The 25,400-nt window shown below is 44.7% G+C and overlaps 1 protein-coding gene across 4 annotated transcripts in view; it reads right to left on the reverse strand.

The window, feature by feature from the left end:
• COL12A1 (collagen type XII alpha 1 chain) overlaps positions 1-19,875 on the reverse strand; it is a 126,782-nt gene extending 106,907 nt beyond the window's left edge. Inside the window, exons 1-10 of one of the 4 annotated variants that reach the window (XM_064164218.1) lie at positions 19,489-19,875; positions 18,402-18,480; positions 15,653-15,760; positions 5,733-5,849; positions 4,583-4,726; positions 3,485-3,541; positions 2,705-2,968; positions 2,435-2,599; positions 1,797-1,970; positions 674-964 (exon numbers count right to left, since the gene is read on the reverse strand). In XM_064164218.1, coding sequence (XP_064020288.1) covers positions 674-964; positions 1,797-1,970; positions 2,435-2,599; positions 2,705-2,968; positions 3,485-3,541; positions 4,583-4,726; positions 5,733-5,849; positions 15,653-15,725 — 1,285 coding nt within the window. In that variant the 5' untranslated portion in view covers positions 15,726-15,760; positions 18,402-18,480; positions 19,489-19,875. Of the gene's footprint in view, positions 1-673; positions 965-1,796; positions 1,971-2,434; positions 2,600-2,704; positions 2,969-3,484; positions 3,542-4,582; positions 4,727-5,732; positions 7,264-9,008; positions 15,458-15,652; positions 15,761-18,401; positions 18,481-19,488 lie in introns of those variants that run through there. The other 3 variants (XM_064164217.1, XM_064164214.1, XM_064164215.1) reach the window with 3 other exon arrangements.
• Between the last annotated feature and the right edge of the window lie 5,525 nt (positions 19,876-25,400).

Consider the following 25,400-nt stretch of genomic DNA (forward strand, 5'->3'; position numbering starts at 1 on the left):
GGGCTGGAAGGGACCTCCACAGGTCATCCAGACCAACTCCCTCTGCAGTCAGCAGAGTCATCCTCAACTAGATCAGATTGCTCAGAGTCTTGTTGAACCTCACCTTGAATATCTCCAGGGATGGGGACTCAACCACCTCCCTGGGCAACCCATTCCTGTGTTTCACCACCCTCACAGTAAAGTACTTGTTCCCAACTTCCAATCTAAATCTGCTCTTCTCTAGTTTGAAGCCATTGCCTCTTGTCCTATCACCACAAGCCTTTGTAAACAGTCTCTCTCCATCCTTCTTGTAGCCCCCTTCAGGTACTGGCAGGCTGCTATTAGGTCTCCCCAGAGCCTTCTCTTCTCCAGGCTGAACACCCCAAGCTCGCTCAGCCAGTCTTTATAGCAGAAGCGCTCCAACCCCCTGATCATTCTGTGGTCCTCCTCTGGACCTGCTCCATCAGGTCCATGTCCTTCCTATATTGAGGGCTCCAGACCTGGCTGCAGTACTCCAGGTGAGGTCTCACCAGAGCAGAGTAAAATGTCAGAATCACCTCTCCAGATCTGTTGGCAATGCATCTTCTGATGCAGCCCAGGACGCGATTGGCCTCCTGGGCCATTAAGATGTGAATGAGAGGTTTGAACCACAAAAAGCCAGCACGTGAAAAGGACACAGAAGCTCCTAACTCACCCACTTGCACTTTCACTTGTTGTGTTTTCTCCATTATTGTTACTGGCTCACTGGGGGTCAGCCCTTTCATTGCATAAACATTGATTTGATACTCCGTGTCTGGAGAGAGGTCCTTAACGTTCAGAGCAGTGGTCTGAGGGCCCACGCTCAGGACGTGCTGCTTCCCACCAGCTATCATCGGAATGAACTGCAGCCGATAGCCAGTTACTTGGCTTGGGGAGGGATCCCAAGTGATCCTAACGGATTTGGAGGAGATCTGAGTGGCCACCAGATTTGAAGGAGGCTCCACCACTGTAAAGAAATCAAAAGCAAACCCAAATTATTAACTACAGCTGCAAAGAGGTTTTCCTCCACGGTTTTATTTCTGGGCTAAACGTAGTCCTCTTTGCTTCATCTTTACTATAATAGCAGTAGCATCTTTACTATACTATAACATCATCTTTACTTTAATAGCATAAAGAAACAGAAATGAATTACAGGACAGACTGAACAAAGCATCAGTGAGAGGACAGAAATATGAACACTGCATCTGTGGCCCCTTGAATGTAGTAGAAGTTTTGTGAGAAATGCTGCCTTGCTTTAGTACCATTTCAAGAGAAGTGAAAGTTACACCCATAGAAACACAGTAGAGAGCGTGAACAAACACAGAACTGAGCAGAGCACTGTGACACTGGAGTCACCTCTGCTGCTATTTGGCCAAAGCACAGTGTCTTACAGAGCCAGAAAGCTGCAGTGATACACCTTGGCATTGGTGTTTTATCAGCATTCTCCAGTTTTCATTCCTTTGCTCTCAATCTGTTACATATTTTGCCCTCTGACCAAGCTTTTTTTTCCCCTCTAGTACATTTTCCCCATGTCCAAACTGACTGTATGAGACTCTGCTAATTGCTCATTGTTGTGTAGCCTTTGAAACTATGAAATAAAGGAGACACTTGAAATCTACTGCATCAGATGTTCTGCTCTCCTGCATTCAGATGCACAAAGTGAGACAAGTTTCCCATGTTTGCTAAATGAGGCAACAGATCAAACTCCAGAAATAAAGCAAAGGAAGTAGGCTTAGCCCCTTAAATATGCATCAGAATAAACTGAAGTCAATAAATGTGTTTGTATGAAAGTATCTCACCTTCTTCTCCACTAACCAATTCACCTAGCTGTTCATCAACGCCAGAGCACACTTGGGAGATAATTTCATTCTGTATATCCACAATTCCATCAAAATTAGCCACATTGAACACGTGCTTCAGTGAAGGCTGAGATGCAATTAGCTTCAGTTCCTTTGCATCTGCTGCTTTGATCCCTAAAAGTTGCAATAGACAGGACTGTGTTAAGTGGCTTTAAAATATAGACACCTGTGAATGTATTATTTAAAAGTATTCAGAACATCCTGGGGTAAAGCTGAGTTTAATTCAGTTTTGTCATCTGTCATGATCAATAACCAAGCTATAAAATATTGTAGTAGATTAATACAATGAGGTGACATAGTTAATTTTCAACCTGAGAAAATAATGTGCTATCTTCAACAAGGGCAAGGTTGAATCTATGCTTGACAGCCTTCTTAATCTCCACAGAAGAGCTACTAGAATTAGCACCAAATTAACACAGTCAGCAAGTTCCACTCCGGAGGACACAAATAACCCATTTTATGGCACACACGCTGGAAAGTGTGGCACAGTGAAATTCTTGAAGCACAGGACCTGTAAAGCACCTTTCTTACTTCTTTAGGAATGTTAATCTCTCAATAGTTAGAAAAGTTCAACATACCCAAAGAAAAGACTTCAACTCCTATGTTGCGAAGCTCTCTTGCAGGAATTTCAACTTCATCTTGAGCTTTTCCATCCGTAATGACAATTGCCACTTTGGGAAAGCCTTTCCTTGCTCCAGCAGACTCAGTGAAGGTGTTTTGAACCAAGTAATCAATAGCCTCACCTAAAAAAGACATCACCAGTTGTGTTTTATTAGGCTTGCCTGAACTAGGGTTTAAAGCAAATCTGAATTGGAGTCTGAAGAAAGACATAAGTGGGGAATCTGTACCTGTCATTGTGTTGCCACCTTTGTAAGGTATCCTTTTAATTGCATCAATGAGATCACTTCTCCTGAAATACTCATTTAAATTGAACTCTGTTCTTGTATCTGAGCTGTACTGAACAACCCCAACTCTTGTCTTGTCTTCCCCAATGTCAAAAGCTGATACAAGGGCAACCATGAAGTCCAGAATATATCCAAAGTTGCTTCTCCCTACGCTCCATGAACCATCCACCAGGAAAACCAAATCTGTCATTGCACTTATGGAGCATCCTGGAACACACACACACACACACAAAGAAAGAAAATCTCACTTAGGAATGATCAATTGTATTCTTACAAATCAGTGAGAAATGGTTGACAGAAAGTTAGTAGGTAAAAGCTAAAACAAATGGATATTTAAATCATAGAATCAGTCAGAGCTGGAAGGGACCACAAAGATCATCTAGTTTCAACCCCCCTGACATGGGCAGGGACACCCTCCCCTAGATCATCCTGCTCACAGGCCTTTTAACCACAGCACAATGTCTATTGTCTACAGGACTAAAACACTCAGGGACATTCTTGGGCTAGTTGCATGAAATAACTGGTTTCAGTGCCTGCTTGGCACCTATGTGGCTACAGATTCCTTCCATCTAAGTCCTTTCCCAAGTTTTCTTAGCTGTGGATAATTTTACAAGTTAACTTCACTACTAAGAAATGCAGGAATACTTCTGACCCTTGTGGGACCCTAGAGCTACACCTCACATCTCTAAAACATCAGAGACACTGAAAGACAAAGCTCCTTACTTTGTAACTGGTCCTCAATCTTCTTTTCTTCTGGTACCCCTGGACCACCTGTCTGAACTGCACAAAGCACAACATAAAGAGAATTAATGGAGAAAACTAAGTTACATTTGCAAAGGTCAAATAAAAGCTTGCATGGACACAAATGTCACAAGTCTCAGGACATGACAACATCAAATGCAAATTACAAATGCAGCACTTGCACTTACAGATTTGACCACACAGCATTTAAGGCAACAAAAAAATACAGAAAATACAAATCATTCTGAATCACCTGTATTTGTGCAATTTGTACAGTAACTTCCTGAAAATTGACTGCACAATCCCTAGGTGAAACATCAATATTAGCCCTTTCTAACAGAGAGAGGAACTCACTATAAATCATCTTCCTATGGTTGTTTGGGAAGCCCAAGACATGACAAAATGTGTCATAGAAGATAGGCTGCTCTGCTCAGCATTTTTATTAAGCTTATTTTATGGTTTATTTGATTATAGATATAAATTGGTTTAATATAAAAGTCCATGTTTTATAATGTACATAGCTATACTGTGTCACATATTATCATTTGATTAAGGTTGTTAGCTTTTTTTTCCCCACACACCAAAAGGAAGCCATTCAGATTCGTTTGTTGCTGAGGACAGTGCAAATCTTCCCCCTTCACTTCTGCAGGCAGAGCTTGTAGGAAGTAGGTTTATCATAGAGTCAACCAGGCTGGAAGAGACCTCCAAGATAATCCAGTCCAACCTAGTACCCAGCCCTAGCTAATCAACTAGACCACGGCACTAAGTGCCTCATCCAGGCTTTGCTTCAACACTTCCAGGGACAGCGACTCCACCACCTCCCTGGGCAGCCCATTCCAATGCCAATCACTCTCTCTGGGAAGAACTTCCTCCTAACATCCAGCCTAGACCTCCCCTGGCACAATTTGAGACTGTGCTCCCTTGTTCTGTTGCTGGTTGCCTGGCAGACGAGACCAACCCCACCTGGCTACAGCCTCCCTTCAAGTAGTTGTAGACAGCAACGAGGTCACCAGCAATGAGCTTATGAGAACCAGTGGCCTGCTGCAAAGAAGTCTATAGTTGTGTGTTACAGGTACTTACTTGTCAGTTGGCCAAAAACAGGTAGACTCTCCTCGCTCTCATCATATGAAGCTATTGATACAACATACTCTCTATCAGGTATAAGATCTGATAAGACAGTCTGGGTAGTGCTAGGTGAAAGAGTAAATTCTTTAGTAGGTCCATCTGCAATAAACACATAAAACAGTTAATGCAGCCTTTAAATCCAGTACCAGCCAAAAAAAAAACCTCCATCATAGAATAATCTACCTAAAATCCAATGGCAATTTCAGAATGACACACATCTCTTTTTTTTTATTGGAGTATGAATTTTGAGACATGACCCTTCCAACTAAACTGATTTCAAGAGTGAGTAAAACTATTTAAGTGTCTAATAATTTACAGGAAATTTGAAACTAAAATGCACAAACAAATTGTGCTAACATCTACCAAACTGTGATCCAGTTCTGATTCAGAATAACTTTTATACTGATTATTTCTCAAAGGAAAATAGAATGATGACTGCCTGACACAGCCATTGTCAGGAAGTTATAAGGCACTGCTAAATCAGAATCTCCAACACACACTATTTCCCCTGGGAGAAGCACCTAAATAAAGCACAATTCTCTAACCTAAAAGCCTAGAATCACACAAAATCACAGAATCAATCAGGTTGGGAAAGACCTTCGATATCATCAAGTCCAACTTATCACCCAACATTATCTACTCAACTAAATCATGGCACCAAATGTCACATCCAGTCTCTTCTTAATTCCAGGGATGGTGACTCCACCACCTCCCTGGGCAACCCATTCCAATAGCCAAGAAGAAGAGTAGAGTTACGAATCACAGAATTAACCAGGTTGGAAAAGACCTCTAAGATTGAGTCTGACCTAACCCTTCTAATTAACTAAACCATAGCATTAAGAATCAACCTTCACTTTGCTCCTTGCAAAGGAAAGGTGTTCAAAACTTACTACCTGCAGTCCCCAGAGGACAAAAGCTATGGCAAGAACAACTCTAACTTGGAACAATCACTGCTCCATCCTGCATGCCCTTTGCTGCTACCCAATCTAGGTGAGAAACTTCAGAAAGGTGTTAACAGCTACCCCCATTCCTTAGGTTAGATGTATGTGAAAATAAACCCAAGTTTTTAGAACAAAATAACTCCATGGAATTTGGCAGAACTCACCATTTGTTGGAACCACAGTTATCCTGTAACCCACTATATCATCTGGTGGCCTTTTCCATGACATTTGAACATTGTGTTCATCTATTATTGTGAAATTCAAGTCTGACGGTGGGTTAACTGCAAAAGATTTACACCAGGTGGACATTTATGAGCTTGAACAAACTTTGGCAAGCAAATCAATTGAAGCAACGTTTAGCAAAGCTTACTAAAAATTGTCTTTGCATAAATTTGTTTCCAACAAATATCAAGATATGTTGTTGGAAAAAGGGAAAAAAAAGGGGGGTGGGGGAAGGGGGGGAAATAGGAGTAAAATACAAGCTGACAAAATATGACGAAACATCAAAGAGTATATGCATTACAGAAGACAGCACAGAACATATGTTTCTTGAGTTGCCAAGGCATTCAAGAATGGCCAGCAAAATCAAGCACAATGGAACAACACATTTGGATACGTGTACAATGAGTTCACAGATAATCACCACATAATGCAAACGTTTCACATAACAATTAAAAGGAAAAACTGGGGTTGTTTTTTACATGCTGGGTGCAATTCGTACGAGCATGCCAAATCACAACCTGCTTACAATACCATGAGATCATTTAGTACGTCGAGAACACAGTACCCTTCTGAATTAGACCTCCAAGAATTGGGCAGCTTTTTTTATAATAGAGTCTCTGCAAGGTCATAGTTCTTATCAATTTCACTGAATGTAGAAACTCTGCAGAGAAAAATGTGTTTTGAAGAATGGAGGGGAAATGGTGGGCATTTAGTGCTTGGTAAAATAATTTATGTTAGGGGCTAGATATGAATATGCATATCAATAATAATGATAAAATGATTCATCACCTTCATTTCAAAATGTTGGGCATTTAATGCTCAGCAAAACAATTTCTGTCAGGGTCTAGGTATGAATATGCATATAAATGTATATCAATAATAATTATATATTTATTTATCATTTTAATATGTTAGGCATTTTTATGCTCAGTTAAATGATTTCTGCTACAGTCTAGAGATGAATATGCATATAAATGCATATCAGTAATAATGATATATTGACTTATCAATTTAATTTCAAAATGTTAGGCATTTATGCTCAGTCAAATTATTTCTGCTACAGTCTAGATATGAATATGCATATAAATGTATATCAATAATAATGATGTAATAATTTATTATCCTTGTTTCAAAATGTTGGGCATTTAATGCTCAGCAAAACAATTTCTGTCAGGGTCTAGATATGAATATGCATATAAATGCATATCAATAATAGTGATATATTTATTTATCCTTTTAATATGTTAGGCATTTTTATGCTCAGTTAAATCATATCTGCTAGAGTCTAGATATGAATATACATATAAATACATATCAGTAATAATGATACAATGATTTATCATCTTCATTTCAAAATGTTGGGCATGTAATGCTCAGCAAAACAATTTCTGTCAGGGTCTGGATATGAATATGCATATAAATGTATATCAATAATAATGATATATTTATTTATCCTTTTAATATGTTAGGCATTTTTATGCTCAGTTAAATGATTTCTGCTAGAGTCTAGATATGAATATACATATAAATGCTATGAATATACATATAAATGCATATCAATAACAATGATAATAGACTGATTTATCAATTTAATTCCAAAATTTTGAGAATTTAATGCTCAGCAAAACAATTTCTGTTAGGGTCTGGGTATGAATATGCATATATATGCATATCAACAATAATGAGACACTGATTTATCAATGTATATAATCGTATTATAATTCCAAGATGTTGGGCATTTAATGCTCAGCAAAACAATTTCTGCTAGGGTTTGGATATGAATGAGCATATAAATGCATATCAATAATAATGTTATGCTGATTTATCATTTTTATGCCAAATATGCAGAGCTCCTCCTGTTTGTTCCTGGAAGCCACTGAAGCGACCCTCTTTGCAGATGACTGCAAAGGAGTGAGGAACTAAATAGGGGTAACAAACAGGGTCAGTGATGGTTGCAAATTTGCTGACATATTTGAGCTGATGTAAAAATCAGATTCTCTCCGTTTACACCAGACTGCTGGAGAATTTCAAAGGTGTAAACCATTCTTTTCATGTTCCCTTTGCAGCAGGTGTACCCATACTACTAGTGGCATTTTAACATAAAATGCCAGTATGGTTCCAAACAACACAATGGTTAATCATGAAAAGACAACATCAAAGTATATATATGGACATTTATTTTACAGGCTTTATAGAAAACAGCAAAGAGGGCACCAGTGATATGAACACATAACTGCAAATAAAACTCATACGAGCTGATGACAGAAGTAATCGAACAGTACAGGAAGAAGTTTACGTAGGCTGGTTTGCAGCATCATGCATATGTAGATGAAATGTTGATTATTATTGTGGGTTTTTTTAGCTTCCAACAATGGACAAAAGCCTCCATGTACAAGGTTCACTACACAAAGAGGTTTCAGAAATATTTTATAATGATATTCTCTCTGTAAAACTCATGCTGAGTCATGCAGTATTTTACTGACTCACTGTCAGTGCATGGTAGGTGTATTATATATTATTGTTTAAATAGCTCTACGAAGTAAGATTAGATTCAGCCATACTTTCCTTAATTACTTATGAGAGGACATTTTGCAGGCCTTTTAGATAGAGAGATCTTCTTTGTTTTGTGGAAGATCTCCACCAAAGGTCAGATTTTTTTTTTTTCCCAGCCATATCCATAATTTAAAGAGTAGACAAAGAAATAAATGCAAGGATGTATATTTAGGTTAAAAAAAACCAACACTTGTCCAATTGCAGTAGGTAATATTGAGCTCAAAACCACCAACCCTGACAACCAATTGTGTAGGCATGGTTTTTCCTTTGGATTTACTGTCATTTCCAACCATAGGATAATATGGCTTTGTAGTACTGATGCCACAGATACACTAGTACTGAAGTGAATGTTATTTTTCCTACTGTCCATACACAGGCAGTGAGATTAGACCATTAACCTGCATGCACAGTTCATTAACCATTCAGCTGATGAGTATCACAACGCTAGAGAGAGCAGGGTGGTTACTTAGTACCAACATCATGCAACATGTGTTAATAGTAAACCACACTGAGGTGGTAAGAATATCATTATAAAATATCCTTTCAGTAGCAACGGCTCAGGACAAATTTAATGCAAAGGCAGAGACAACTGACCTGAGCATGCTTTTAATTAACAAAAAATAAAAAAAATAAGTAAGTACATGGAAAAAAATAGCACCACCAACCTTGCAAGTAAATTGGCATGTTGCAGCAGAGGCTTTAGGCTTTAGCTGCTGAAGGACAGCAGCAGCCCAACTTGTTGATATCCCAATGACCGGATTCCAGATAAACTGAAAAAACTGACTGTGAGGAAAAGTCTTTAACATTTTAAAGGACTTCAATCCATTTCATGAAAATTCAAATGTGGATCTTGGCAGGCAACAAGCACAGCATATCGATACTCAAGTGATGTATCCTTTCATCCAGGTGTTCACAGCCTTCAAGAATAAGAGCGTTGTAGGGGACCTCAGAAAGTCCCCTCAGCCACCCCATGGCCAAAGCATGATCAGCTATCCCATGTCATTCCTGACACAGTTGCTCAGATCATTCTTAAAGACCGTCACTGTTGACAAGACTGCCAGCTTCCCACAGAAATTACTCCAAAGCCTCACTTCGTCACCATAAAGTTAATCCCAACACTCAACCTCAGCCTTTGCTACTGAACGTTAAATCCATTCATTCTCAGCCTGTGGCTGGCTTAGCAAACTCAAACACTGAATACTTCTGCCAGTGAAATCCAAAAAGGAACCCTGCCTGAGTAAAGAAAAAATAGTTTTGATCCAATGTCTTCAAAACATCTTCCAGATGGCCTGCAGGCTAAAGCAGAACCTCCAAAACACCCACGGACCTTCACATGGTCAGTTTTCACCCATGTGAAACCAGCTGCAGGGTGAAGACCAAACCATGGTCATAAGACTGAGAGCAGAAAGTGGATCTGAAGCACAGCAGAATGTGAAGAAGGTGAAAACCTGATTGTGATAATCAAACAGGGCAGCTGTTACTCCACCTTGTTAAAATTCTTCTTCCAAGAAGAAATTCAGCATTGGGAAAATAATACATCTGCAAGGTGGACTCAGGCCAGATTTGTAGGAGCAAGATGCCCCTGGTTGTGGTGGGAGTCTCTCCCATTACAGGGACAAACTTTAAAACTCCACTCTACAAAGGTTTAAGCACAAGTGCAGTTTTACCCAAGCAAGCAGCTCTGATGTCAGACTGCTTGCATAAGTGCAGTTGCATCTCTGCTTGCAGAGTAGTCACACCACGGAGCACTCTGATGATCCTGCATCCCTCAAAATCCAAGACAAAGCTCTCACTGACTTGTGAAGGTACAGGATCCTGAGCACAACATGTGATGGTGTTATAGTATTGCAGTGATTTCACTGTTGCTGCAGGCAAGTGTACAGCTACCCCACACATTTCCAGCACAGTCAAAAGACACATCTTAATGTATGACATAATATTTACAAAGTGTTCAGTTTCACCACACTTAGACCTTCCTTGATCAGATATCCTCTTATGCATCACAAAAGAGGAGGAAAAATGAAACAGATCTGAAATGCCACCACAAAACAAACAAGAAAACAAACAAACAACATATAAAGTTCATTCATTGCCACTTCTTGTGTCCAAGAACTCCTTATTTCTGGAAACAGAATGTGTAGAGTAAGGCATCTTTCTCATGCTACATATCTGTTGCACCAGCCTGTGTTACTCAACTGCTAATGCAAACCTAATACACAAAAATTGGCAGCTTTTTACAGATAACAGACTGTGACTGCTGCAGGATCCCAATGAATATCTTAACAAGGAGAAAGTAAAACATAATTAGAAGATTAAAACTGAACTTAATCCTAAATCCTATGTAATTTCAACATAGCTGCCATCCACATTCTCCATGTGAAAGAAAATCTGCAATTACATCACTGGGAAAGACTGACTCTAATTAGCACATGAATTAGTCCATAGTGAAACAACATATAGGTTATAGAAGTTGAAGAGGAAGCCCCAGTCTTGCTCTCAGTGAGATAAGCTCTGCTGAAGCTGGAAGAGGCCGAAACTCCTTATTCACTGTTTTGTTCATAAATGGCATGGATTGATCATAACAAACTAGATGACAACTGCAGTTGTCTCCTTTGAAGTCAAAGAATCATAGAATGTCAGGGGCTGAAAGGGACCTTGAAAGATCATCTGGTCCAGCCCCCTTGGCAAAGCAGGATCACCTAGAGCAGATGACACTGGAATTCGTCCAGAGGGTTCTTGAATATCTCCAGAGAGAAAAACTCCACAACCTTCCTGGGCAGCCTGTTCCAGTGTTTTGCTGGGTGAAAAAATTCTTCCTCAGGTTCCCATGGAACCTCCTATGCCTCAGCTTCCACCCATTGCTCCTTGTCCTGTAACTAGGCATCACTGATGCCAAACATGAACAGGAGAAGGAACAAGTTACAGCCTACAAATCCACTAAAGAGCAGCTTCTATGTCTTGTAAGATATTCATTGCCAACCATAACACAGAAACTCTGCCCTCTGTATGTCTGCACTTTATGTATGGCTATGAAATTTCCATACATATGTAGTTTGAAGGAAAATCATTTAAACATATATCTGTACATATCAAGATGTCTGTAACTACACAGAATTGGCACATATTCACACACTGCATGCATTAATATTTGCCACACTTTGGGCACATATGTATATTTTATATCTATATATGTGCATGTGTGTGCAGATACATGCACACTTTCCTTCTAAGTAGCAGTAGGGAAAACAGGGAGTTAATAGGCATGTTCATGTATGTAAAAGCTCAGTTTCACACCTCAATCTACATGGTTCCCTCTTCAGAAACTTGAAAATCAACAATAGGTTCTCCTAGGGTAGAAATCAGGCATCAAAATGTAATAAAATAATGGCCCCACCAACCAGTTCCCAAGCTGAACAGGTGGTTACTTTCAAAAGTTTCAGCTATCTCAAGTCACAGAATGTTCTGGGATGGAAGAGACCTCCAGAGGTCATCTAGTCCAAACCTCTCCGCAGACAGCAAGGGAATCCTCGACTTGCTAGGTTGCCCAGAGCCCTGTCGAGCCTCACTTTAAGTATCTCCAGGGATGAGGCCTCAACTATCTCCCTGGGCAACCTGTTCCAGTATTCCACTACCCTCATACCAAGGATCCCAGATCATCTCTAAACCATACAGTCAATGCAAATTAAAGTACACAACACATAACATTTTTTAGATGAGAAATTTTCCAATCCTCCCTAACTGCTGTGCTGCAGTCATTTGTCACTTACTGCTTTGCATGTCCTTGAAACACATCTTTCAGCTGACAAACCTTCTCCTGCATTACACCAAGGTCTCAAGACTGGCTCAGTGGTGCCCTCTTTCCCTAACTCATCTGGTAGACAGACTTCTCTAGGTCTGCACCAGTCCCTGAAGCATTGAAAAGCCAGCACCTTCCTATGCTCAGTGAGGTCACACAGAACCACTATTTCTTCATTCCTTGCCTGTGCCTTTGTAAATCTCTCTGTATTAGCAACTGCAACACACTACACAATAGCTATGACATCATCACAGCACTACTTTGAGATTATAACTAACAGATTGTTTGCATAGTTGCCTTAACTCTGACTAAAATAATGAGAAGATTCTTATTCAACAAAAGGACATAGATCTCCCCCTAGCTCTTTGTGATCACAGGTAGAAAAAACACTGCAGCAAAAAGAAATCTTGACGTGAGGATGAACAGAGAATGCACTGGAGTGCTGCAGTGCTGGACTAAAAAAGGCAAGGAACAGCTTGAAATGCAGAGCATAAAATACAGCACCATGCACAAGAAGCTTAAGCTGAGAGATGTCAGAAGAGTTGTAGAATAAAACAAGAAGGATTGTACTGCAAAAGAGCAAAAATGCCAAGCACGAAGATGGATTTGCTTCCTTGTCCAGAGTAAACAGCCCACTTCCCCAGTGAAATACCATGAATGCATTTAGACTGTATGTTGGCTTTACCCCCTCTGCTGCTACAGGGGGCATCCAGCTAGAAACCTCTGCATTGCTCAGGGGGAGGAAGCTCAAACTCTGCAGAAAAGCTCAAACACTATTGCTGCTGCTGCTCACTGCTTTGCCAACAGCAACAGAGCACAGCTCTGACGAAGGACTCACAGAGCAGCTGTGATGCTGATGAAGAACCAGTTTCATCTTGGGAGATTTAGAAATCTACAAACAGGAGTATTGGATAAACACCAGATCTGCTCCCAGGGGTGACTGAATAATGAAAGCCAAAGGAAGGCAGAAAAGCAGAGTTAAGCATTTCCTTCCCTCTGTATCAAAAATCTTTACCTCTCCTCTCATTTTTTCATCCCATCAGGTGTCTACTAGCACCTCAGGGAAGGAAAATTCAACTGCACCTCTTGTGAATACTACACAGAGAGACAAAGGAACAAACAAACAAACCCAAACCACACCCACAGACAAAATCAACAACAAAAGAGAGAGGACAGACTGGTGGAGGGAGAGCTTTGCCACAATGCGATGTGAAAGATGGAGAAATAGGCTAAAGGACAAGAGAAAGTCAGTTCAGCAGATAGGATTTAAGTTGTAAGCATACCAGAACTAAAGCAAGCAAAATCCAATGTGCAATTTACAAGATGATACAAAACTGAAACACAAAATTACCATGGTGCAGAAGGATGACCAGCATACTGCAGAAAACACACTACAAAAAAAGCTCTGTGAGAGCAAGTCCTGAGGCATTCCTAGCTTTGAATTTCCATTTTCAGCCCCGTTCCTCACCACTTTTCTTCTCTCACTTCCAAACTCCATAGCCATGAGACATTTCTCATAGAAACCTGATCACTCCAAACCAGGTATTTGATTTAACAGACATCTCTGAAGGTAGACTAATGCAAGTTTATCCAGAACCACTCTAAAACTCAAGAGATCAGGCTTTGTCCACTCTTTTTCCTACAACTGGTGCATCCTCCAACACAAGATCTAAACAAGCTTGGCCAGTTTGTCTAGCAACATGTCTAGTTTCATTATAACAACTGTGCTTCTCCTAGTACATTTTTGTAGCTTTCATTAGCAGTTCCCAAGCCATGGCTGGTTTAGTCCATGCTATAGCTAAGTAAGACACCTTCACTTATATTTTGAAAGAACATACTCCAAACATGCAGTAGTGGTGCAGGACAACTGCAACATGGCTTCACCCTCAAGTGAGCTCCCTCCTAAGATGGGGGAGAACACACAAACACATCCACTCCCTCCATCAGAACTGTGCACTTTCTCTGCTTTCTCTGGCATGGAGATCCTGCATTTCAAATGCAACTCTGAAATGACTTCAAATGACCTTCTTTGGTTCCTCAGCCAACAACAACGAAAAGCAAGGAGGCAGCAGGCTGATTGTCTCCTAGGGTGACCAGATGTTGCACTCCTGGCAGAAATGTCATCTTTTTCCAGTAAGCCACTGTAATTTACACCTGAGTGTCCCAAGCAAGAACTGCTGGGGAGGCGGGGGCAACACCCCAGAGACATTGTGCTTTTAGCAGCCATCATCCAAGGTGTTGAGGTCCAGACAAAGGGGCTTGCAGCAGGCCATGATTAGAGAATTTGTTTCAGTTCCGTAGAGAATGAGAAGGAAGGGTTAAAAAAGACCAAACAATAGATTATTGGCACTGGCTTCTGGTTTTTTCCAGTAAATCTGGAGAAGTTCACTCTCAATGGTTCGGTTCACCCTAGAACAGCTCCTGGAGGTCAGATCAAGTCATTTCAGTATACTACCATCAGCATCTCTATTTTTCCCTGCAGCCATTGTTGGCAGAAACATGGTTACTATGAACAAAGTCCTGCAGCTAGCACAGAAAGTGACAGGGAAGCTTGCTACGCCTGCTGGTAATCCACCAGAGAGACAAATGCACCAGAGCCCAGTCATTTTGAGCCAGAGTATGGCAAGCGTGTCAATCACTATGGGTCTCCCCAGGCTTTTATCCCTGCAGCTGGAGGCAGAACACGGCCACTGGCTGACAGGGACCTCAACCTCCAGAGACAGGGCCAGGGCCCTGCAAAGACGAGAAGAAACGGCTCTTTGGAAGTGACAAGCACCATGTCAATGTCAGAACCTTGAACCCACCACAGCAAATCCACACACTCGGACACACACACCCTGTCATGGCAACATCTCCACAGTGACGCTCCCGATGTCAGATCCACCAGAGAAGCCAGAGCTCCTAAGGGAGGGTGCAGCCACCCCAGAGCTCAGCCGGGGGTCGCCTGGCTGAGCGGGGGAGGTTGGTGTGCCACAGGCTGGCAGGGCAGAGGCGAGGGGTCCGGCCGAACAAAACACACAGGCGCAGAGAGCCAGACTCTGTTGGAGCATTTTATTTCCAATCTGCGGCTTGTTCCTTTGCTTTCTCAACAAAACTAAACGAGACTCTAGGGCACAGAGCCAAGCCATCCTTGGTCGGTCAGCGGGGCAGCACCGCAGGTCCCGGCCGTGCCGGGCTGCCCGCCAGCTGCGGCGGTGGCTGTGGGCTCCTCGGGCGCTGTGCCCGGGCGGCCACGCCAGTCAGCCCGCAGCCTGTCTGTGCGGCGGTGTGGACAGCACACCGGAGAGACAGGGAGAGGGAGCTACGGCCCGGCTGACTAGCCGGGAGAAACAGAGCACAGAAGGAGCTGGGCAAGGAAGAAGAGGCGTTTCTCTGAAGGAGAGAAAGAGAGAAGGTGAAGTAGTCACACTCAAAAACGGAGAAGGAGAGAGCCAGTAGCTCAAGGCTGCTTGGGAGGTTTGCTGGTCATCAGGGCACTGCGGGGGGGAAAGGGGTCTGGGAGGGGAAGGTTACCTTCAGCCTCGATGGAGGAGAGGAGGGCGGCTGCACACAGAGCAGCAACTGCCGAGCACAGCGCTGTCTTCATTTCTGCCCTTTCAGATCACAACAACATGAATGAATCTGCAGTGATGGAGAGGGGAGGGGGAGAAGGGAGACAGGAGGAGGAAATGATACGCGTGGATTAGAGGACTGCGTGGGAGTATTCATGAACATTAGGAAAAAAAAAAGACGAACCGTGGATTTGACTTCGTTCCCTTATTCCCAGCCCCCACCCACGGCACCAGGTTGAAATCTCTAGACTTGAAATCCACCCAAGACGATGACAGATCTGCATGACTAACTGGAGAGTGTCGTCTCGAAATAATGTGCCTTTTGTTGCTGAACCCTTTCCAATCACGGTAGGCACACGTGGCTTTAACCTAGCTGGGGTTAACTCGGTCGGGGAAGCGCGGTGAAGATCCATGCCTCCGCACGGGCAGGAGCCAGGAGGGAGATCCATGACTTCATCGCTGAGTGCGATGATAGCTAATTCAGAGGTCATTCCTGCCTTGGATTAACAAAATGTCTCTTTCAGCTGGGGGTTTTATTCGGCTCCCTTTTTGTAACTGCTGAAGCACTTAGTTAGCTGGGGTTTAGTGGTCTCAAGGCAGTTTGGAAACTGCAATAAAACTTTTTTTTTCTGAGGGGTCCTGCCTACGACTACGCTATTCTTCATTGCTTGAAGTTCTGAAATAGGTTATACAGAAGTGTATGTAAGACACGGCTGAAACCTGACACGTCTGTCTAGCCATGATGTTTCAACATCTGATAATTCATTTACACGTCCTGAGAGAAAATAGATTTAAAGTACACTGTAAAAAGCAGACAGGCAAAAGAGTCTCACAGTCACTGCAGGATGTCTAGCAAAATAGGTGGGATTAGGGTGAATTAGTGGTTCCTAATTGCAAGCAGCTATACCTTCTTAACTCTGTGCTCTAGGTCACATCAAATTACGCTTCTAAACCTTCAGCAAAACTTCCACATTATTTCCTTGTCTAAGTAAAGGTTAAATATGAGCAGCACCCATTGCACATGCTTCTGAGTGTTTTCAAAGTCTGATTTTTTTCTATCTTGGGAAGTAGGGGAGGGGTAATTTACTTGAATAAAGTCATAAATGCATCATATATCATAATTAGGCTGGAGGAAAGAGAATTCCAAAAGCAACTAGGCAACAGATTTCCATCAGGAAGATGCCAAGAGCAAAACAAAAGAAAAATACACAAATCATTACCCTGAAGAAAAAGGCTGAAGATGGAAATTATATTCTTTTGCCATCTACAGAGCTGAACAGCAAGGTACATTTTGTGGATAGGTGCTACAGAGATCCAGGAATTTCCCAGTTACTCATGCTGAAGTTAACAGGCTCCTTTCTGGGCGGCTGCATATCCTTGCCTTAGCCAAGCGCCCTCACTGCACACAGAATTACCAAGAGCCTGAAGAAAAACTAAGCAATGCTTTCAGCCCAAAGGTTCCTCCGGCGCACAAGCAGAAGCGTAATATTGACCCTAATGACTCCCTGACAACACAAGAAGACCAAGGTTAACATTAAATTGTCCTGAAAGCTCCAAAATCATATTGCTGTTCTGCATGGGAAATGGCTGTCCCCCAAGCACATCTACCACATTCTGCAGGAGTTAAAGGATTGCCTAAAATCAGCGCAAATCGACTTTCGTCCTGGAAATATGGTGTGGGCTTGGAGTGCCATCTTTTGATCCTTTCGAAGAGCAAAATAAACTCATCATCTTTCAAAGGCATCTATTGGGTTCACTACTGCTTCGGGTCTGCCATTCCTGAAACACATTTTTCTTTCACGAAACAAAATGTCTCGACCAAAGCATTCATTTGTCCAACTAGAAACATTTTGCTTCATCCTCGCAAACTTGGGTGTGTGAAAGAAAGCCTGGAAGGTCCTCTCACTAGTTCATCAAGGACACAAGCAGACTTCTCGTCAAGACTAAAGGTTTTCCCATTGATCTTTAGAGACCACACTTGCAAAGCCAAACAAAAAACCACCCCACAAACCTACTCTTTCACCAGTGCCAATCCAATCTCATGCTAATTCCACCTACACAAACTTAGCCAAAGCATTTCCAAACCACACTGTGCCTGACATTTACCGCTTCCAAGATGAAAAAAAAAAAAATAAACTAAACGAAAAACCAAATAAATAAACCACAAGAAAAACCCACTATCAGAAGCTGAAAAAACTAGAAACAAGAGCAAGCATCACTGGCAGCTGCACGCCCAAGGGAGGGAAGCGAGAGCTCCTGCCAAAGCCTCAGCGGTAGCGTGCCCGCAGGCATCCTGAGCGCTGACAGCCGGATCCTCTGGCCGGGACACCGCCACAGGGGCCGGGACATCGCCGCCTCCCCGTGCATTTCTGCCTAGGCACCGTCTTCTGACAGCACCCAGGGCCGGCAGCCCGCCGGGCTCCGCCGTGCCCTCCCCAGAGCCTGGCAGCCGGCAGCCCCCCAGGGCGCGCTGCCCTGCGCCTCTCTCTCCGCCCTTTCGGCCTCACGGCTGCGAGCCGGCTCCGACATGCCCAACGCACCCACTGACACAGACAAGCTCCTTCTCCTTCCCCGTGTCAGCCTTCAGCCCAGCGCTGCTAATCTCAGCCTCGAGTGCATCAGAAGGGGCTGCGTGCGTGGTGCCTACAGACAGGCAAAGGGGACCGTCCGAAGGAAGGGCAGGGGATCTCCGCTCCTGCGCGGACACAGACCTTCAGGGGTGGCTGCAGGGTGCAGGGGTCGGTGACGGGGCAGCTCCTGCAGCAGCTCCTCCAGCTGCAGCCGTCGGACCTGGATAAAGGGAGGAGGAGAAAGGATGAAGCTCCGGGGGCACCTTGTGGAGGGAGCAGCAAGTAGCAGCGCTGGCGAAGGAGGAGCAGAAGCAGCGGCAACAGATGAGCGCAGAGGAGACGCCTCGATTACTGTAGCTCCCGGTGCGAGGGGTCCGTCTGGAAAGACTTGCCTTCTCCAAGTGGGAAGAGCCTCTTCTCAATCTGCTACTTAATAGAGGGCTGTTCCCAACTCTCAATTTACCCTCGTAAGCGGTTACGAAACTGCAGGGAAGGTGGACTGCTGCCACCGGGTGATATATGCGCTACTCCGCTCCAGCAAGGAAGGGGATCCACTTCTGGAAACTGGCGCATACCTCCGCGCATTCCTGCGGCATGAGGCGGGCGGCGGCCGCGGCAGCGAGTCCAGGGACGGGGGCCCGGCCTGCCGCCCCCTCCCTCCCCCTCCCCTCAGCCTCCCAAACCGGGGAGGGGACACGGGAGGGCAGTGGAAAAAATGAATCCTCAGGCATACCGGCGAGCAGGGTGTCCCCATGCAAGGGTTTCCGCGCAGTCACCTTCCCCCCTCCCTCTGAGGGCCCTCTCGGGGTCTCGGCTGACCCCCGGGACAACCTTGCAGAGAAGCGCTGCTAGCCCCGGTGCGACGGCCGGGAGCCTCGGGGCAAAGAGATTACAGTCGTTTTGACACGATTCAGGTGTGTCTGGTCTCCACCCGACGCAGCCTACACACATCAAACCATCCCCTCCCCGCAGAGGTGTATGCCTCGAGCCCCAAGCGCCGCCGCTGCCCGGTGCCGCCTGCAGCGGGGCGGGCGCAGCTCCCCAGCCAGCGGGGACGGGGCACGCGGCCCCTCAGCCTGTGGGCAAAGCCTCCCCCCGCGGCCCCTGGCTGAAACCTTGTGCCGCCGAAAAAGCGCACCTTCCAAAACCGGGCACCCGCCCGTGGTACCCGGCGCGTCCTGCCCTCTGCAGCGCACCGTGCCCGGGGGGTGACACGCTGGGGACATACCGTCTTAAAGCAGGCGTGTAGCCCAGACGGGGCCATGCAAGGCTTACAGGGGTTTCGCGCTTGCCCCAGAGCCGCTGCCGGATCCACGTCGCAGCACGGGTCTAGTCCCACAACCGTGGGGAGATGCCGCCGCCGGTAGCGCTCTCGGAACAGCCTTCTTCAGGCTAGCATACAGATGCCACCGTCCCCGCGGAGCGCGCGGCTTCCCCGCCCCTCGGTACGGGTCTGCAGACTCTGACCGGGGAGCAGAGCAGGGCAAGGAGCGGGGGCAGACAGGGAGGGCGACAAGCCGCGGGGACTCTGCGGCCGCGGTCCCTGCCGCCTCGGCCCGGCGGCCCCACTACGGCGCTATCCGCGAGACGCGGGCGCCCCCCGGTGGCAGTGGACGGCGGCAGCAGCCGCGCGACCGTCGCCCCCCCCCAAGGCTTCCGCGCGGCGCCGCTGCTGTGGGAAAGCCTCTTCGTGCGGGAAGGGAGGGGAAGGAAAAGGCAGATGGAGAGAGGGAGATGGATGCCAGCCCACCTGGCGGAGCTCAGGGCCCCCTGTTCGGAGAGGTCTGGAAATCGCAGTGTCGGAGCGGCCCCGTGACGGCTTTGTGCACAGGCGAGAGCTGGAGAGCAATCGGCACCGGGCGCAGAGCAATCGGCACCGGGCGCAGAGCAACCGGCACCTGGTGCAGAGCAATCGGCACGGGGTGCACAGCAATCAGCACCTGGTGCAGAGCAATCGGCACGGGGTGCACAGCAATCAGCACCTGGTGCAGAGCAATCGGCAGCGGGTGCAGAGCAATCAGCACCTGGTGCAGAGCAATCGGCACCGGGCGCAGAGCAATCGGCACGGGGCGCAGAGCAATCGGCACGGGGCGCAGAGCAATCGGCACGGGGTGCACAGCAATCGGCACCTGGTGCACAGCAATCGGCACTGGGCGCAGAGCAATCGGCACCTGGTGCAGAGCAATCGGCACGGGGTGCACAGCAATCAGCACCTGGTGCACAGCAATCGGCACGGGGTGCAGAGCGATCGGCACGGGGTGCACAGCAATCGGCACGGGGTGCACAGCAATCAGCACCTGGTGCAGAGCAATCAGCACCTGGTGCACAGCAATCGGCACCTGGTGCAGAGCAATCGGCACGGGGTGCACAGCAATCAGCACCAGGTGCACAGCAATCGGCACCTGGTGCAGATAGGCTGGGAGTGCCCAGCGGTGGAGACGAACAGTTTAATGAGAGGTAGCTCCTGACCCCCTTCCGGCAGGATTGAGAGATCAAGGGCATTGTTTTAAACTAAAAGAGGGGAGAGTTAGACTGGAACTAAGGAAGAAATTTGTGACGGTGCAGATGGCTAAATACCAACCCAGAAAGGTGGTAGATGCCCACCCCAGGAAACATACCAGGTCGAGTTGTTTGCAGTCCTGAGCAAACTGCCCGAGTTGAAGATGTCCCTACTCATTGCAGGGAGGGGGTTGGACGAGATGACCTTTGAAGGTCCCTTCCAACCCAAACCATTCTATAACTCTGTAGCATGTTGACAGAAAGCTCCTGAGCTGAGCTGCGGCTGCCTTCCTTTCTGTAACAGAGTAGCTCTCCTGATGAGAACCCAATGCTGAAAAGAAAGTGATAACCAGAAGACATGCGCTGACATTTCCAGACACTTTGGAAGTGAGTCAGCCACTCTTAGGGACAGGGCACAGCTTCAGCTGTCTGGTACTGATAAAATGCACTTTCCAAAATCAACATCTCCTCTGCTGATAAACTTGCAAATACTCCTGACCTATTAACCCTTTTGCCCAGCTGCTGAGTTGGGTTTTTCTCTCGAGGCATTTTGACAGTAGGAATTTCATTTCTTCACATCTGATACGCAAAACAGTATTTTGTAAGATATAAAGCTTCTTTTAAATGTTTTATTTACATTCCCAAATAAACTCACCCTGAACAGCAGTAATAAATGTGGTGTAAGCAGCAGTTTCAGAGGAACAGATATCAAGGATTACAATTAAATAGTCTTGCATAGGAAGCAAGTTGGTGTGAAGTATTTTTATCACTTGTGCACTGGGATGGGTTTTTTTTTCACAAAGCCCTGGGGCTGCTTAGTCTTGAGAAGAGAAGGCTGAGAAGGGATCTGATCAATGTCTATAAATATCTGAGGGGTGGGGGTCAGATAGAGGGGGCCAATCTCTTTTTGGTGGTGTGCAGTAACAGGACAAAGAGCAATGGATACTAACTGCAACACAGAAGGTTTCACCTCAACATAAGGAGAAACTCCTTTATGGTGTGGGTGACAGAGCACTGGAACAGGCTGGCCAGAGAGACTGTGGAGTCTCCTTCTCTGGAGACTTTCAAAACCCCCTCTGGATGCATTCCTGTGGGGACTACCCTAGAGGGTCCTGCTTTTGGCAGGGAGGTTGGACTTAATGGTGTCTGGAGGTACCTTCCAACCTGTGATTTTTCATCATAGGATAACAGAGATATTAACAGCTGAAGGTTCAAATCAGATAATGCAAATAATGGGGATAGGGGAGAAAAAAAATCTGTCTTATCATATGTAAAAGTTAAAACACTCAAAACTATTATCTACTACTGGATTTGAAAGTGGAGAATGAAACCAATTAGTTTCAAAAGTGCAGGGATCTTACAGACGCAGGTGCTGCTGAGGGGACTACCTCCCATTCCTCTCAGCTGACCAGCTTGGCTTAATTGCTTGCTGTGAAATAAAGCTCAGAACTAGCAAGAGTAAACAATTCACTGACTCTAAGAGCAGCAGCATTTCATTCTTATCTTTAACTCTCTGTTCTAACCATTCTAACTATGTGCCTCCTAAGATCTTTTGCACGTCAAATACACCAACAAATTTAGAGTGTATGCTTCCATACATCAGAGCAATTGGGTTGTTTTTGATCAGCTCTGTTGCTATGTACATTCACAGTCTGAGTACACAGCAATGTGATGCAGAAGGCATTTCTGAAATGCATAAACATTTACTAACACTCTCCTGCCTGCTTGTTTCTTAGACAAGCATTAAACACATTAAGATCACGCAAGCCACCTCTGCCATTGTCTTTGCTATCTCAGCTGAATAAATTGATACAGTAACATTAATTTTGTTAAATGCATATTTATGCTTTAATTCCTACTTTAATACTGCCAGTTTCTGGTGTAGGTATGTGACAGCAGTATTGCAGAGAACCAGGAATTCCTTACACATTTTGAGCTGCTTGTGGATCTAGAATAACCTTTTGTTGTTGTTTCCTCAGGCTGCATTGCCAGGGCAGGATAAATCAGAATGTTCTGCATTTCAGCACTGTAAACTTTGAATATCATTTCCATGTGGACCTGGCTCTAGATTTGGCCTCTGTGGCTTCCTGACACTTGATTGCATCTGCTTCACATATGAATATGGCAAATGCCTTGCTCATATGGATATATGCACTTGAGTATATGTTTTGCACAGAGGGAGGATCAGAAAAGGTATCAGCAATATGAACATTAGAAAATAAATAGTCTCAGCACTAAGTGTCATCATACAGGGAAAAGCTGCTGCTAGCCAGCAACTTACCTACATCTACCTGGGATGGACTTGGCTGCTCAGTCTATCACTGCATTTGTCACTACAGTGTATCTGCATTAAACATTGCCTTAGTACATTGATTTAGGAAACTCATTTGTTCCTTACAACACGAAAGACAGCCCTTCCAGTGTGCTTTTTTTATTCCTTATTAAATCACTCTTAAAGCTAGCATTGCCCAGTGCTATGTCTGCATCCATAAAATGCAGAACAACAAAACAGAGCCAAACTCTTGCTCCAGGCCCTGCCTTCTCTGAGAGATTGCCAGTCAACAGCATGAGAAGAACTCAGTCGGGTGTTTATTTATATGGCTACTTTCATTTCAGAGCTGGTATTCAGAGAGCTGCACCAGTCTGACCTCTGTTAATGAGGAAAGCTTCTTTATGTTAGAACCAGCCTGCCCTAAGCACTGCTGAGATCTGCTCATTTAATGCACCTGTGGAAGCAGCATCCCTGGAGAGTGGCAAAGCCACAAAATAATTATCTACCTCACCTGTTTTCCTTAGCAACTATTTATTGCTTTAATTTCTCTAACTGATTTCTCTGGGCATGTAATACTCAGAAAGAAATGATTGTGGCTCCAGATAAGTAGGGCTGGAAAAGTAAATAAATTGTTATAAATTGTTCAAAAACCAGAGGTATAAATAGAAAGCAGCTGAGCTTTTAATGACATCTGGGAGTGTTACAAAAGCCACTGAATTTGTAGGCAATAATTTTTAAGAGATGTCAGCTATTTATCACTAAAACTGGGGGGGAGGGGGAGAGAATGAGGTGCAATGATCTTATAGTGCCATATATATATATGCACAAACACGCTTTACATTAAACCTTCCCAAATTAAATTGCTTTGTTATAAAGAAGCTGGTTCATTATTTCACAACAGAATCCTGATCTGTTCAGAAAGCATTCCCCAGTGAAGCCAGTACAAATCTTGCTTAATGAAAGAGGGCAAGAAAAGAAATGATCTGAGGACAGTGGCTCTGTACACTTGTCAGGTATCACACTGTGTCTTAACGCGACCACTCCTGTCAGCAATGGCTCTAGCCACAGAAACTTGTGGATACAAGTCTAAGCATTCCTCTTCTCCATGTGGCTGAGGTGTCCCCAGTGAAAGAATGATGATCCACTGGGGAAACACATCACTTTAAAACATCAAAACACTTCTGAAAATCACTAGCTGCAAGCTGCTACTTGCAGAACTTTGAGCCTACAAGAAAGCTGGGGAAGGACTTTTTCAAAGGGCTTTTGCACCCCTTGCAATTAGCTACTGACTAAAGGGGATATCATGCAGAGCAAAACAATGCAGATTAAACTGTCATTTCTTAGTGCAGCCCTTGTGGCTGCTGCTTCCCAAAATGTTGAATGCTGACTGTTCCAAATACCAGAGCATGAGATTTATTTGGATTATAAATAGATGTTGCCCTGTGCTTCAGTCTATCAGAAGCACTAAGTTGTGTAAACAGAAAACCAGTGAGGTTTGTTCCTATGCTTAAAGGTTGCTTGAAAGCTCCTACCCTCTCTCTGCTGACAGCCTCTTTCACCTGTTGGAGTTCAGTGCATCATCAACACTTTCACAGCCTGCAGAGAGGCTTCAGAGGAAGCTGTTAAAATGTCTCCTCTCACATGCCCTCTCTTCTGCTCTCTGGGATGCTTTCCAGATGGCCTTGCTACTCTGTTAGTTTTTAGCCACCCCAGTTTATTGAACATGTCTTGGGTTTTGGCATGGTCCTGACTTCTATTATAATGGATTTCTCTCTGGAGAAATCTGTTTGCTACTGGCTCCACTGACTTTTATTTGTTCTAAAAACCCACCAAAAAAACACAACAAACCAACAAACAAAATATAATCTTCTTGAGTTTTTAAAATAAGCAAGGGGGTTATGCAAACTACACTCTACAACACCACACTGGTCTCTTCCATCTCTTGCTATTATGTTTCCTAGAGTACAAACATTAAGCTGGTAAATCTGACCTGTTTCTCCTTTACCCCCTTCCCAGTGTCCTTTGAAATGCTTCTACTTGATGTGCTGCTTAAGGCACATCCCAATATGGGGGCTATGCTACTGCATGATCTTCTTCCCCAGTTAAGAACAGCAGCAGGTGCAGCATTTGGTCCCTTTCATTATGCTGGAAATAGCTGCTGGGACCTTACTTCTAGTAAAAACTACAGAATCACAGAATCAACCAGGTTGGAGGAGACCTCCAAGATCATCCAGTCCAACCTAGCACCCAGCCCTGGCCAATCAACCAGACCACGGCACTAAGTGCATCATCCAGGCTTTGCTTCAACACCTCCCTGAACAGCAACTCCACCACCTCCCTGGGCAGCCCATTCCAATGTCAATCACTCT

Source organism: Pogoniulus pusillus, chromosome 25 (assembly GCF_015220805.1).
Source record: "Pogoniulus pusillus isolate bPogPus1 chromosome 25, bPogPus1.pri, whole genome shotgun sequence".
NCBI lineage: Eukaryota > Metazoa > Chordata > Aves > Piciformes > Lybiidae > Pogoniulus > Pogoniulus pusillus.